The sequence below is a fragment of the Lissotriton vulgaris genome, chromosome 1_1 (genome assembly GCF_964263255.1).
Source record: "Lissotriton vulgaris chromosome 1_1, aLisVul1.2, whole genome shotgun sequence".
Lineage (NCBI taxonomy): Eukaryota > Metazoa > Chordata > Amphibia > Caudata > Salamandridae > Lissotriton > Lissotriton vulgaris.
This window is the reverse complement of record NC_141685.1, coordinates 1381753380-1381766654: the sequence shown is the minus strand read 5'-3', so window position 1 is coordinate 1381766654 and position 13275 is coordinate 1381753380. Positions and strand designations below refer to the sequence as shown.

General features: G+C 45.7%; 1 protein-coding gene across 1 annotated transcript in view; it reads left to right on the top strand.

Moving 5' to 3' along the window:
• Positions 1–5952: 5952 nt before the first annotated feature.
• Positions 5953–13275, top strand: part of LMOD2 (leiomodin 2) — a 75261-nt gene continuing 67938 nt past the window's right edge. Inside the window, exon 1 of the mRNA XM_086966806.1 lies at positions 5953–6383. Within this exon, the coding sequence (XP_086822932.1) occupies positions 6093–6383 (291 nt within the window). The 5' untranslated portion in view covers positions 5953–6092. The remainder of the gene's footprint in view (positions 6384–13275) is intronic.

The window sequence follows — 13275 nt, the reverse complement described above, 5'->3', positions numbered from 1 at the left end:
AAGTTCTTCTTATGAAAAATGTTTTGGCGCAACAGAATGTACAGAAGAGATATTTTGATTATAATTATTTTTCTGGTACAGATGATTTCCAAATTGGAGACTGGGTTTTAATCAAAAATCCCAACAAGCTCAAGAAAAGTGCCTCTAAATTTTCATTGCCCACTCAGATTGTTAAAATTTCCAAAGGTTCGCTCTTTTTGGGTAGAAAGGGGTGATGGAATAAAAGAGCTGTAGTTAAGCTATTGCCTGAACAAGCCAACAGGATTCTTGCTTGCAAGCGTTCTCCTGCAAACAATTATGACTGGTCACATTTTTCTGTTGGTACTTCATCTGACAATTCCTCTTACTCTGAACAACCCACTTCCATGCTTCAAGTCGCTATACCGCCTCCTTCAACTTCTGTTTCAGAGTCACATAGATCATTTCGTAATTGTTCAATTCCTGTAAAGTTTAAAGATTTTTATATGTCTTATTGTTACAATTTGTTTTTCAGAGAGTTCCCTTTCATTTTTTATGGAAAGGGAGATGATCTAAAGGGCTATTCTTCTGCATATGATGTATTTTGTTTCCTGCCTCATTTTAGTCCAGGGTTCTCAAACTGTAGTGAGAGCTACTTCTGCTCAAGGAAACTCTTCCTGAGCTATTAGAAAACTTTATAACTATTAAATAGTGACAATACTATGACCACCCTAAGCAGGATTATCAGTAGTTACCACCCAAGTATTCTTGGTGCGGTTACCCTCAGAAATGCCAGGAAAACATTCATCAATATAAAATGCCTCCACCTGACTTATGAAGTAACATTCAAATCTAGACATGTCCTATGGCACAAAGTATATATCGGTCCTAACTGAGATGAAGACAGATTCCAGAAAATTAGACTTTGGCGATCTATCAGTAAAGGACCTCTGGAAGGTGGTGGTACATTGAAAGTACCCTAGTGATTGTGGCCCATACTGCAGCTGGTCCCACTATGATTGATGCCATTATAATTAAGTATGGTATTTCCTATTTTTTTAATATTATTTTTACACTTGAATAGCAGAGTGACAAGAAGTGGGTCCTGATGAATGCCATGAACCGACAGGTCATCTAAGGCAGAAACATTTTGACCTTACTCTCATAGGGAACATCCATGCCCCTATTCACTAAGCTTTTTAGTCCTAACCATTGGAGACACCAATTAAAGTAGATGTTGTCTCCCTTGAGCTCGTTTTAATACACTTTTCACGTAATTTGCACTCTGCCCCTCACTCTGTACTTCCAATGGATGATTTACGATCAAAACACCTCACGCTCCTCTTCTTGTAGGAGAGTTGTAGCCCATGTTGTGAACCTTGCGGTCACAGTGTGCAAGCATGTCACCTTTGGGTGAGTGAGGGTTCTCGTCTTTAAAAAAATGAAATACCAAATGAAATACCAGCATTTGTAAAGCGCACAGCTACCTCCAAAGTGGTGTCCCGGCTCTGGGGGCCCTCGGGAAGATTAAGCAAGCTATTACCTAGAGTCACATGGTGGTGGGCTAACCTGCCGCCGGGGATCGAACCGTGAACCCTGTGGTCGGGAGTCAGGCACCCTGGCTGCTGCGCCACACCTCTTCCACAAAGACACATGCCCTATCACTTCCACGCACCGACACCAGAAGTCAGTAATAGATAACATCCCATTATATTTTTTGTGAGATTACAAAGAATACAAGCACAGCAGTAGGTCTCCCCAACTCAGCTTGAATTATTATTCATCACTTTCTGAAAGTGCACATTTTTCTATCAAATACCGCTTTCCACTGTGGGCAAACAAACTTAATTTTCCAGAAGAAACCCCATTTTTGAAAACAAAAACTTCTGTTAAAATATCAATTTTCAGGTTTTATGAAATGCACGGTCCCAAAACATCAGCTTGTCATTTTTATCAAGTACTCCCATGTACAAATTCCTCATATGGACAGACTACTTTGAATGCCCAGGTATTACAGTCTTGTGCCATGCCATAGATGCTCACCCCAGCACCATGGATGCCTGTATTATGCCAATAATGGCCACCATTATACTAGGGCCACAGTTGGGCCAAGGCTTGAAACCATAAGAGGCAAAGCAGAGACCATATATCAGTCATGACCATTATTGTGCCAGGAATAGGTAAATGTAGACCAGTCATCTCCAGGTATGTACATGATGGCTGCCAGTATACCACTACTAGACCAAAAATACACTGAATAGTCATGGATAACCATTATTATGCCATTGGCACTATTATGCCAGGAATGGGCACAATTATGTCAGAGATAACACCCTTATGATGGGGACTAGCATAGACATATGGTGGTCTTTGACACCAGGCGTAGCTTTCAAGAATCAATAGTGTTTATTAGGGCCGCGCATACATGCTGATGAGTCTCTTCATTTTCTCTGGTCTGAATCATGCCCTGTACTCCTCAGGTCTTGAGCTGGTTATACACCCAACTGACACATTTTTACTCTGACTCCTGTAGCCCCAGTTTGGTGGATCAGCACTGATTACGGCTCAGGCTACTACTGTTGTACTTATTTTATGGTCCACCGGTCACACACATGTTGTGACTGATAAAACAGGGATACAAGATGGTCAACCTCCTTGTGGCTTAGTTATATTGAGATTAGATACAGACTGTCAAGTTGCAGGCCCTATAGGCCAATACTTTGTGTGTTTGAGTGTTTAGTATGAGTTACTGCCTTAGGTTTGGCTGGCTGTCACTCTTAGGATCTTGAGATCAGCAGTGCTGCATTTTTTAATAGGTGCATACTCTCAGAATTTGATACTGGGCGTGGCATCATCACTAAGAGCTACTTTGAAGGTACTGGCGAGCTACCAGTAGCTCCCGAGCTACTCGTTGGAGACGCCTGCTTTAGTCTTTTCTTTATGTTCACTTTGTTTCTCAACTCCGTGTTCTACACATACACAGGTATGTAACAAACCTCTGGCGTGAGCACCTCCAAACATGTTTGTGTTTGAAGGTGCATCGATCGAGGTTCTGTTCTTCCGTGAAGCATTACAATTGTTGAATTGTCATTCGGCAGTTGTGCTTCAGCAAGAACAGCAGTACTCCCGTGATATGCTGATTTATTGGAATAAACCTTTTATGGTAACTCACCTGTATCGTCCGCTTCATTACTGGATAAACCCGCATTTCTTCCACTTTACAACTCTCTAGGGATCAAGACAGTGGAACTCATATGGGCAATAGCCAGGAATATGCTAGTGTGCCTAAGAAGATGGTACTCTAATGGGCTGAACAAGAAGATAAAATATTCCATTAGGTTTAAGAAGGGGGTACTCTTATGGGCCGAATTTGGAGTTAATCCTTTGGAATCCATGGGAGTACTCTTCACTCAGGCCTGAAGAAGGAAATTAATTGAAGTAGAGGATATTCATCTGGGATCTAGAAAGGTTTACTACCGTTCGGGCTGAGAAATTGGATAATTTTTTGGGTTCAAGGGGGGTGTACATGTTCATGGTTGAAGGAGAGGGCTATTCTTCTAGCCTGACAGCGGAACACACGTCTGAGCTTTATGACATTATTCATTTAACATTGGTATCTGACTCAAGGTTTATGGAGTGTGCTAGCTGTTTCCAGTGAAAGCGTGAAGCAATCTGTTGTGGCAGTGAGCACACAGCACTGCCTAATGACCCACCGGGAAGTGCGTCACAGAATGTCAATGGAGCTAGCACGCTGCCTGCCTCAAGAATGCTGACTCACCCTCAGCAATGCAGGAACTGTGATGAGGAGGTAGAGGGTGGCCGTGCACACTGTTTCACTTAAAGTGAGTATGACGAAATGGCATGCTTTATTTAGAGTGACTGTTTTAATTAGCACAGGGTTCTCCAAGGTCGGTCTTGGAGGGCCAGATCCATACCAGATTTTGAGTATATCCCAATTTAGATAAATGTTATCTTAAAAATCTGGCATGGATCCGGTCCTCCGGCCCAGCTTTGGAGAATCCTGAACTAGTATGTTTTACTGAGAATAACTATGTCGAACTGGCATGATCTAGTAAGAGTGGCTATGCCGAACTGGTATGAGACTATGTCAAACCAGCATGTCTTTCTTAGAGGGAGCATGCCGAACATGCTCAGTGACATTGGGAATAAAGTTAAACAAGAAACATCATCAGTAGAGCACAGAATAAAAGATGCATGCCTCATGATAATCTGCACACTGCCACCCCTCAACCATCTTTAGGGGGTTTCCACTGGTAATCCGGCCATTAGCGGAAGCTATGTGAAATCACGGGCACGGTTCTCCTAGTAAGCCACACCTGTTTAACTTTAATCCCATTATCCAAAAGCATAGAATGTTATAAAAGGTATAGTTGTTTCTATATAGCTTCGTCAGCTAAAGACAGATATCTGTCAAAGATGGTCATCAATCACTGACACATTTTGCCCTCCTTGGGGGTTGTCAGAGTGATTTTTTCTGTAAAGGGTGGGGCTCAGCAGTGGCAGAGATAGTAAAGTATGTCACAAAGAAATGTATAGCTGTTCTATACCTGTGCTGCTAGGTAGAGATGAGTGGAATTTATAACATCTCTCTGCCTGTCCACTAAACCTGTGATCCAAAGGGGGTTTGCACATCTCATTGTAACTTAGAAGCAAATAACTGCCAATTAGGCACAAGCAGGAAAATTGATTTCTGGAAGCGCTAAGTGCAAATATAATTGTAGAAAATGTGACAACATGGCGGATTTTCCATCATTGTAGGTGTAATATAAGGTGCACAATTGGGAGTGAGGAAGCATGCAAACTTGTAGGTTTACAGGTATTTACAAACATTTAGGGCCAAAATTACCAGCACTTTGTGCCAGTGCAAAATCACCAAAAGTTACTCAAACTAGTGCAAAACATTGATTTTGAAATTACTTTCCAATGCAAAGTGCACATCCAAAAAGTGCACCAGCGGTTAAGAAAAGAGCTGCAGTGTTATATCTTAGTAAATATGGCGCTGTCCTGCTTGTCACCCTTTTACGCAAAGCAGCCCAACAACTTTGGTTGCTGCGCTATGTTACATGCAAAAATGGCCATTTGCCCCTTAAGACTTAGCTTCCTACCCTGAATCACACTTAAAAAAGTACTACTAAAATCCGCCCAGTGTGATAAAGTGTAGGGACACTGCCACATGTCTTGGAGTTTTAGACATGGATATTTCTATCAAGAGAAAAATGTTTTCCCTATGGAGAAAATGTTTTTAAAAGTGCAAACTTTTTTGCCTGATTTACTCAAGAAGTGGGAAAGAAGCATTGATACATTTTGGCAAATAAGAGTATCGTAGTGACCTCTTATATGTCTAAGTGTGTAATTCTCCTTGAACCGATTTCCAATATCTGTCAGCAGTGATTTGTGTCTAGGGACTCAAGAGATTTCAATAGTGGCATAATGCAAGCTGATGAGGCTCGGGCCTCGGCTATGCAGAATGTAGTTGTGTGGGGGCTCAGAACTCCCAAATCTCACAGATTTGAAATATCTTGAACTGACTAGCGTCGCCCCCTAAACGAAGAGACCCACCCTCCGCCACATAAGTGTCCTTTAAAAATTCCCCTATCCGCCATTTACGCTGCCAGTGTAACTCTTTCAAATCGTCCTTGGTGTGTGGAAACAGTTGCATTTTTTGGCTCCCTCGTGATGAACAAATGTAGAATTCTGTAACATGGTAAAAGGTTGAGAATCCCCATGGAAATCATTAGCCCAAGAGCATTCCTGTAGTCCAGTTGTGCCCTTTCTCTTTCCTTCATGGCCCCAGATGTAGGACCCTGGCAGCCCTGGGCTGAGCTTTATATGGTGAGAGGGAGTGTAGATAATCCCCCCCTCTCCGGGGCCCGCACACCCTGGGATTTCACGTTCTGTCTGCCAGTGTCCAGCTGACGTCTGAGGTTTAAATAGCTCATGGCTTCACCCCGGGCATTGTTCTCCCCAGTGGCGGACTCTTAAAAGCACCCCCTTCCCTCGAGGCGGCAGTGGCTGACCAGATGAGGCGCGAACCGCAAGCGACGCGACGCAGGCTTCGTCGTACCCTTTGACAGCGAGGCCTGTTTTTACATTTAATACCATTTTCTACCGAAATGGGGGATAAAGGGAACATGTCGACGTTCGGCTACCGTCGAGAAATAAGCAAGTATGAGGACATTGATGAAGACGAGCTGCTCGCCTCCTTGTCCCCCGAGGAGCTGAAGGAGCTCGAGCGCGAGCTGGAGGACATCGAGCCGGACAGGAACCTTCCGGTCGGGCAGAGGCAAAAGAGTCTGACGGAAAAATCTCCCACGGGGAACTTCAGTAGGGAAGCGTTGATGGCGTACTGGGAGAAAGAAACCAGGAAACTTATGGAAAAGGAGAGGCTGGGCGAGTGCGACAAGGTATGGCGGCCATGTGCAGTGTCAACATGTGTTGTGCTGGCCTTAGTGATAGGAAGAGCTACGTACCTCTTAGGTCGAGTGTACCGTCTTTTTTCGCTCATTGTCCTTCCCTTATTACCAGCTATGTACCTCACAATTTCCTTACATGTGAGCCTCCAAATGTCGGCCTTCTTACTGCCATTAAACAGCCTTCTACAGAACTTCCTTCAGCTAACACACTAAAAGAACAGGACCATATCATATCAGGCAAACCTTTCACCATTAACGTGGGTTGGGAATTGTTGAAGGTGCAAAAAGTTCAGCAGTCACACTTAACTTAAGTAAGTGCTTCAAAAGTAGAGGTGTTAGCATCTTGTGAAATGTCAATATTTTCTTAGGACTTCCCTTAGTTTTCTGGCAGGTTGTAGTGGGCAGCCTGATCAAAGAAGACCTTCCACAGTCAGGACTCGAGTCACTTATAGGAGTGTATTCTATGACGCGGTTTATAGCTCCAGGGTCATTGCAGATAAATATTAGATGATGTTGGATGACCCCAAAGTAATCGGGACACTTGGTTTAAGGGACCATCCAATGAGGATGTTACAATAGTTTTAGAAACCTAACAAGCCATTATCACACAAAGCAACATTCTGAGACACTTTTCATTGACGATTGTTGAGGTTTTCCTTTCCACTGGCTGGCCACTTTGAGGAGCAGACGGCACGATTACTATAGGGCTACAAACAGATAGGTACGGTTGAAGACTGAGGGTCACAAGAGAAACTCCATCGTAGAAGCACCCTGCATTTTGGGATAGAGTAGCACCAGACTTGATATATGTCTTTTTACTTAAGGTTTCTTCAAAGCGTAGGTGCACCATATGGTGTTAGCACGCTTTATGTTAAATAAAAGGTCACAACAGAACATGTGAAGAGTTAAGTATCAGATCACAAGAAACAATGAGTAACAAATGAGCACAGAACGAAGAAAGAAACACAAGGATTACAGTTGGGATAGCATGCAGTTCTTAGCTTAGGGATAACCTGAAGAGGAAGGTTTTTAGTCGCTTTCTGAAGGAGATGAACAACATCTGAGTTATAAAACTCCAAACAGCACTAATGGCCTTTTGAGAAAAAGCTATAGTGGCGAGTGCTGCAGATATCATGATTGTGTTGTTCTACGGTTGCTTCTGATCCAAGACAGCTGTTTCGATTTTGTAAAGCCTGTTTGAATATGTGCATGAACGTTTTGTGGTGTGTACCTCGTCAGGTTTTCAGGAGGTGGTTCTTTAACTCAAAATTGCCTAAGTTTGAGGAACAACGAGGAGTGAATGTGTAAACACTGTTAAAAACATCCTCCTCTTATTCAGCAAAACGTTTGCTGGCCAGAGTAATGCTGGTGTAAATGTATCCCAGTTTGCAACAGTTATAGCAGAAGTATCTAAATCCATAAACTGGTGTTAAGAGAAGATGGAGGAGCAGCCACTCCAGTACTTTCCAAATAGGAACACAACGTCCCATAACTTGTAACAAAAGATGCAAGCTCTCCAAAACAATCAGTCAGAGTTTTTGAAGGTACACAAAAATTGGATCTTCTTTATTGATAACGTTCAAGATCTTCAATAAGGTTCTAGCCAACGCGTTTCATCACATAGATATATTCAAAGACTTCATCAGGGCAAGAGTCAAGTCGAACAAGTTATCCTTCAGATCAAGTCGCTATTGCAGTTAAAAACAGTAGCAGATAAACTCAAACAGTTTCTGAAAGGAAACATCATTTTGCCCGCATTCAGAAAAAATGGCCTGCCTTTACAACGCAGTCACTACCCCAGCTGCGATGTTACCATGTGTTCCTTTAACCCACAAGTTGTTACAACGCAACTAGAACGTTTGGATATCACTGGGCCCTCTTATTGAGACCACATCAGCTTGTCCTCAGCACAAAGCTCACCTCAGCAGTAGCATAGATGGGCAGCTCACAGAACGAAGGTTTGGCTGTCTTCTGAGGGCAGTTAGAAGATTTCACAGTTTTGTGTGCTCTATGACGGAGTGCCTACCTCGTCTGCTGGTCACAGAGACCACAGAGGGCCCCCCTTCAGCAACCTATGCATGCTGAGGTAACTCAGGGCATATAAGTAATGAACCCCCAGTCAGCGCGGAAGTAGCATAGGTAATTCTGTACATCCATGCATGAATAGCAAGCACAGGCAATTAATATAATCCCAGTCACTCTGTATGTGGAATTCTGAACACATCTGTAAGATAGGAGTGTACATCTACCACTTAGTGCTCACATGTAGTTCTCATGTTGTCGATGCACTATTCAATGAAAGCAAAGACTACACACTGCTGTCACATACGTACCTAGTGTAGCATGCTCTTCACCTGTAAAAGCACATCAGCACCCCACATGGATGTTGTAAACACAATACAAATGGTGCAGTACAATATACCTGGTTAACAGATGTAGGACTATGTAAGAAATGTATTGGAAATTCCTATGTTTGTATTTGACAAACATCTGGAACAACATATGTGCTATGCAGAGTTCAACGAGGTGGTGCACAGCAAAATGTGCATAGTGAAAATAGGAGGCGTGGTGAGTTGAGAGGGAGCATCAATTGTGCAGCCCTGCAGGCTGAAGAGTATCCTAGCTAGCCATGGCACGTCAGAATGCCTGCGTACAAATCTGATAATTTTTATTGGTTTATAAAAACGTTACAACAAGGGCATCGCTGAATCACATTGGAAACAGTTCGGACTAAGCAAATGGGAAGAAAACCAGTGCAGTCAATCAGAAGAAAACAAAACCGATCAATAAAATAAAACCTCGTGCTCAAAGTACGTTGATTAACATGCATTAAAAATAAACAGTGTTCACTTTGGCTCACCCTGAAGGAATTCAAAATAGGAGATTCAACAATATTATGCATCTCTTTTTTAATTAGGATGGTAGTAAGGTGGCTGTCTCTGTTAAGGGTCTTCCCACAGCTATCCCAGGCGCCTAGAGGCAGGTTTGCAGATGTCTAATACTCATCAAGCAAACACCTGTGAATATATACAGTAAGCAATATTTCTGTCATGAGTCCAGAGTGTCGGGGACAGGAATACAGCGTGCTATCTCAACAATTTACAAAATACTTGGCAGCAACCTGCTTTGCACAGTGCTGTGGACCGTTTCATCCTTTCAGCAGCAAGTGTTTTCTTAATAATTGAATATGCAAAGGGACTATGCGCAGTAAAGCGGATATCAACATCCTAATTAATATTAACAGGGCGTGGATCCGCACTGCACCCTGTTGCGCACAGTGGCAAGTGCATGGACGGAGGCCTGAGGGGGACAGCAGACCCACGTCTCGTCATTCACATTTGCAATGTGCTAGCACTGAGACCCCTGCTTCTTAAAGTGATGTGGTTTTTCAAGCTGTAAAACAAGGGGTACGTTGTGAATGAGACATCACGGAGAGCCTGCATCTATGCAGGCAATTGGACCTACCCTCGGTGTCCTCTTCCTGCTGTGTCCTCGTTGACATTTACTTTGGGACAGTGAAAGCAGTACAGTTGTTACGTACACATCTTCAAATGCAATTGTTGACAATCAAATGCCAATGTTTAATTTATTTTTAAAAACATATGAGGTTGGCTAAGATGGCAACAAAGTAGGACGTGCCTTCTCGTCGCTCCGTTTTTGCTGACAGGGCCCATCCACCCACGCCTAGATATGCCGGACCAAAGGCCTATCACAATGACGCACTAGTTGCTTTCCAAGGTGGCCCCCCTCGCTGAGATTGAGATATGCTGCTTGGATAGCTGTGGCCTCCAGGAGCCGTGAAACTTTGCAGAGCACTCCGGAGCCAAACTGCTGGGAAGTCTGGTGCATTCGATGCCCGGGCCTGCGCCCTTGCTACCGCGCTCCCCGTGGGCACGGCGCCCATCACCCAGCTTGCGGCCCTGGCCTACTGGACCTTCCAGGTGCCTCTGCTAGCTGGATGGGGTGGCCCTTGCTGCCCTCCTACGTCTGCACCCCAGCTGGGCCCTGAGGATTCGCTGGACCGGAGGAAGCCATGCTGACTGAGAGGTGGAGATCAGATTGGACCGAGCTGGGCTAGGAGCTGTTGGCCCTTTGCCCCAAACAGCATAATTGCAGCCTCGGCATACTTGAATCTGCACCTGCTCCAATCTGGGGTCCCGACCTGCTTTGCTGGGGATCTTGACTTTGCACCCCTTGGAGGCGTCACTGCCTGGTCCCTGCAGCTTGCCTCGGATCTTGGAGCAGCAGGCCTGGTTGCTGTAATTCATGGAGTCCTCCCCCACAGCTGGTTCTCCACGCCTAGTTAAGTGTTTCTATGGAGCCATAGTGGGAAAGGGGTCTCCACCTGTTGGTGACGGCAGGCCAACGTGAGGTGCGGGATTAGAGTCGATTGCCCTTGGCTCCAGCGAGGTCTGCGAGGTCTGCTGAGCCCACGGACCTTCCATATATCCGACCGCTGGGATGTCATCCTAGGGGAAAGCGTTTCAGCACTCCCAGCACTGCCTCATGGCGACAAGCAAGGGGAACAGAGACCCCTCGACCAAGGACTTGCTTCTCAAACCCCCCAGCTCTCACACAAAGAGCTCCACGCCGGTTCCCGATCCGACTACATCTATGGAGAGTAGCGAAGCTGAGGCCCGCTCACCCTCTCCTTCATAGAAATGCTCTTCGCTTCCCCCTGGGATTACCAACAAACCATGAAGAAGGAACTCACTCAGGGAGATGAGACATGACGGGCATGCAATGGATGCAGGGTGGACACACTGGAGGTGCATGACGCAGGTAGGGAAGAGGAGATCGGACAAATCCAGCAGGAGGTAATCCGCCTTCAAGACCAGCACCTAGACCTTCAGGCGCATACTGAAGATTTGGAGAACTGCTCCAGACACAATAACATTTGCATTATGGGGATCCCAAACAGAGCAGAGGGCCTGAACATTGCCTCCTTTGCGAGCAACCTCTTCTAAAAGATTCTGGAAGCCCCTTCTAATCTGGAGATTGTGCTGGATCGCACACACCGTGTCGGTCCAAAGAGGCCTGCCCCGGCACCCTCTGCTGACATCCTCACTTGTGTCCACGATTTCCAATTGAAGGAGCGCATCCTCAAAAAGGCCAGAGACAGTAGCCCAATACAATTTCAGGGACGCCAACCCACCTTGTATCAGGACCTCTCCGCGCTTCAAAAACTGAGGGCATTCCGGCTGCTCACCTCCGCTCCATGGGAGTTCCAAAATCCTGGGGGCACTCCTTTCACTTGACTTTCTGCCTAGATGGAGAGATCCACCATCACTGTTCAATAAAGGAGGCCCGCCAGCTGTTGGACATTACAGCCCAGTCCCAGGAGAGGTCCCCTCCGACCGAGGGGGTAGGCGAGGACCGGGAGCCCGCAAATGGAAGACTGTGGGCTGCTCCCCGGCTCGTCTTCGCCCAGATCCATAGAGAATGGCTAGAGAGCGCCGGGCGGGCAGGCCTTCCTCCATGAAGATACCTCTAGCTCAGCATAGCTTGCTTCTTGGTGTATTCTCTGATTACTGGTCTTGAACATATATTGCTTTCCTCTGGTCCTCCTTTCTGTAATCTCTATATGGGTGGTGGGTCCGAGTGGGCTGGTGGCTGGGGTGGGATGTCGCTGACCTCTTTCACCTCTCTCTCATGGGGCTTATTGCCCAGGACATTAATACTATCTATCTTACAATGCTAACTGTTTGTTGGGTTTGTATAGAGTTGTTAGGCTTGCCTCAACTCTTGGGTTTATCTAGGGCAGATCACCCGATCGACAGACAGCTAGACCACTGGCTCCATATGGTTCACCTTCTGATCCCTGGTCACCATGCTCCCCTCCCTCCCACACTGTGAGCTCCATTAGATCTTCCTAGTAACCCCCACGATGATTCAAAATCTTAAAATAATCACACTAAATGTGAAGGGACTCAGCAACCCTGTCAAAAAGCGTGTCATCCTCTCCTACCTCGAGGATTCATGGGCACATATTTGCCTTCTCCAAGAGACCCATCTACTTGCTGGTGACACCTATAGGCTTTGCTCTAGGGCGTTCCCCCATCAACTCTTTTCATCCCAGTCCATTAAATCTGCAGGGGTGGTCATACTTGTCTGCTCCGCCTTCCCTGGGAAGATTGGTCCCAAGAAGGTAGAAATCAAGGGCAGGTTATTGGCTCACTTGTTTTTGCTGGGTCCTCACACCCTTACAGTAGGCTCAGTATATGCCTCAAACGATGATCAGGAGAGCTTTCTGCGCAGGGCAGTGACCAAGCTTACCAGGCCAATGGACTGGCTGCTGGCTGCTGCTGATTGGGCAGGGGGTGACTTTAACCTAGCCTTTGAGAGCGCAATCAATCACTGGGCCCAATCTTAGGGGCAGAGTGGGGCTCTTTCAGGGGGATGGGTTACAACTGCTAGAAGATAGACATCTGGAGCACTCTGCACCCCATGGCCCGGGACTATACCTTTTATTCCCACTCTCACAAGAAGTTTAATAGGATAGATTACTTCCTGGGCACCTCAGGTATTGTATCCCAAACCCAAAATGTCAACATACTGCCTTGCTAGCAGTCGGAACACTCAGTGGTGACATTTGAAGTCTCCTTCCCTTCCTCTCGCCCTCCACCCAGGACCTGGTGCCTCAGAGACATGCTTCTGCACTGTCCTGAGGTAGTCCAACAGATCTCCATGGCATTACAGGACTTCCTGGTCACGAATGATAAGCCCAAGACCTCTGTCACCACTCTATGGGACACCCTGAAGGCGGTGATCAGGGGGTAGCTTATCGCAATCACCTCATCGGACAACAAGATGTCCAGAAATAGGCGGGCCCAACCCACGTGACATGCCCAAGAGCTGGAGACCATACATCAATGGACTGGCG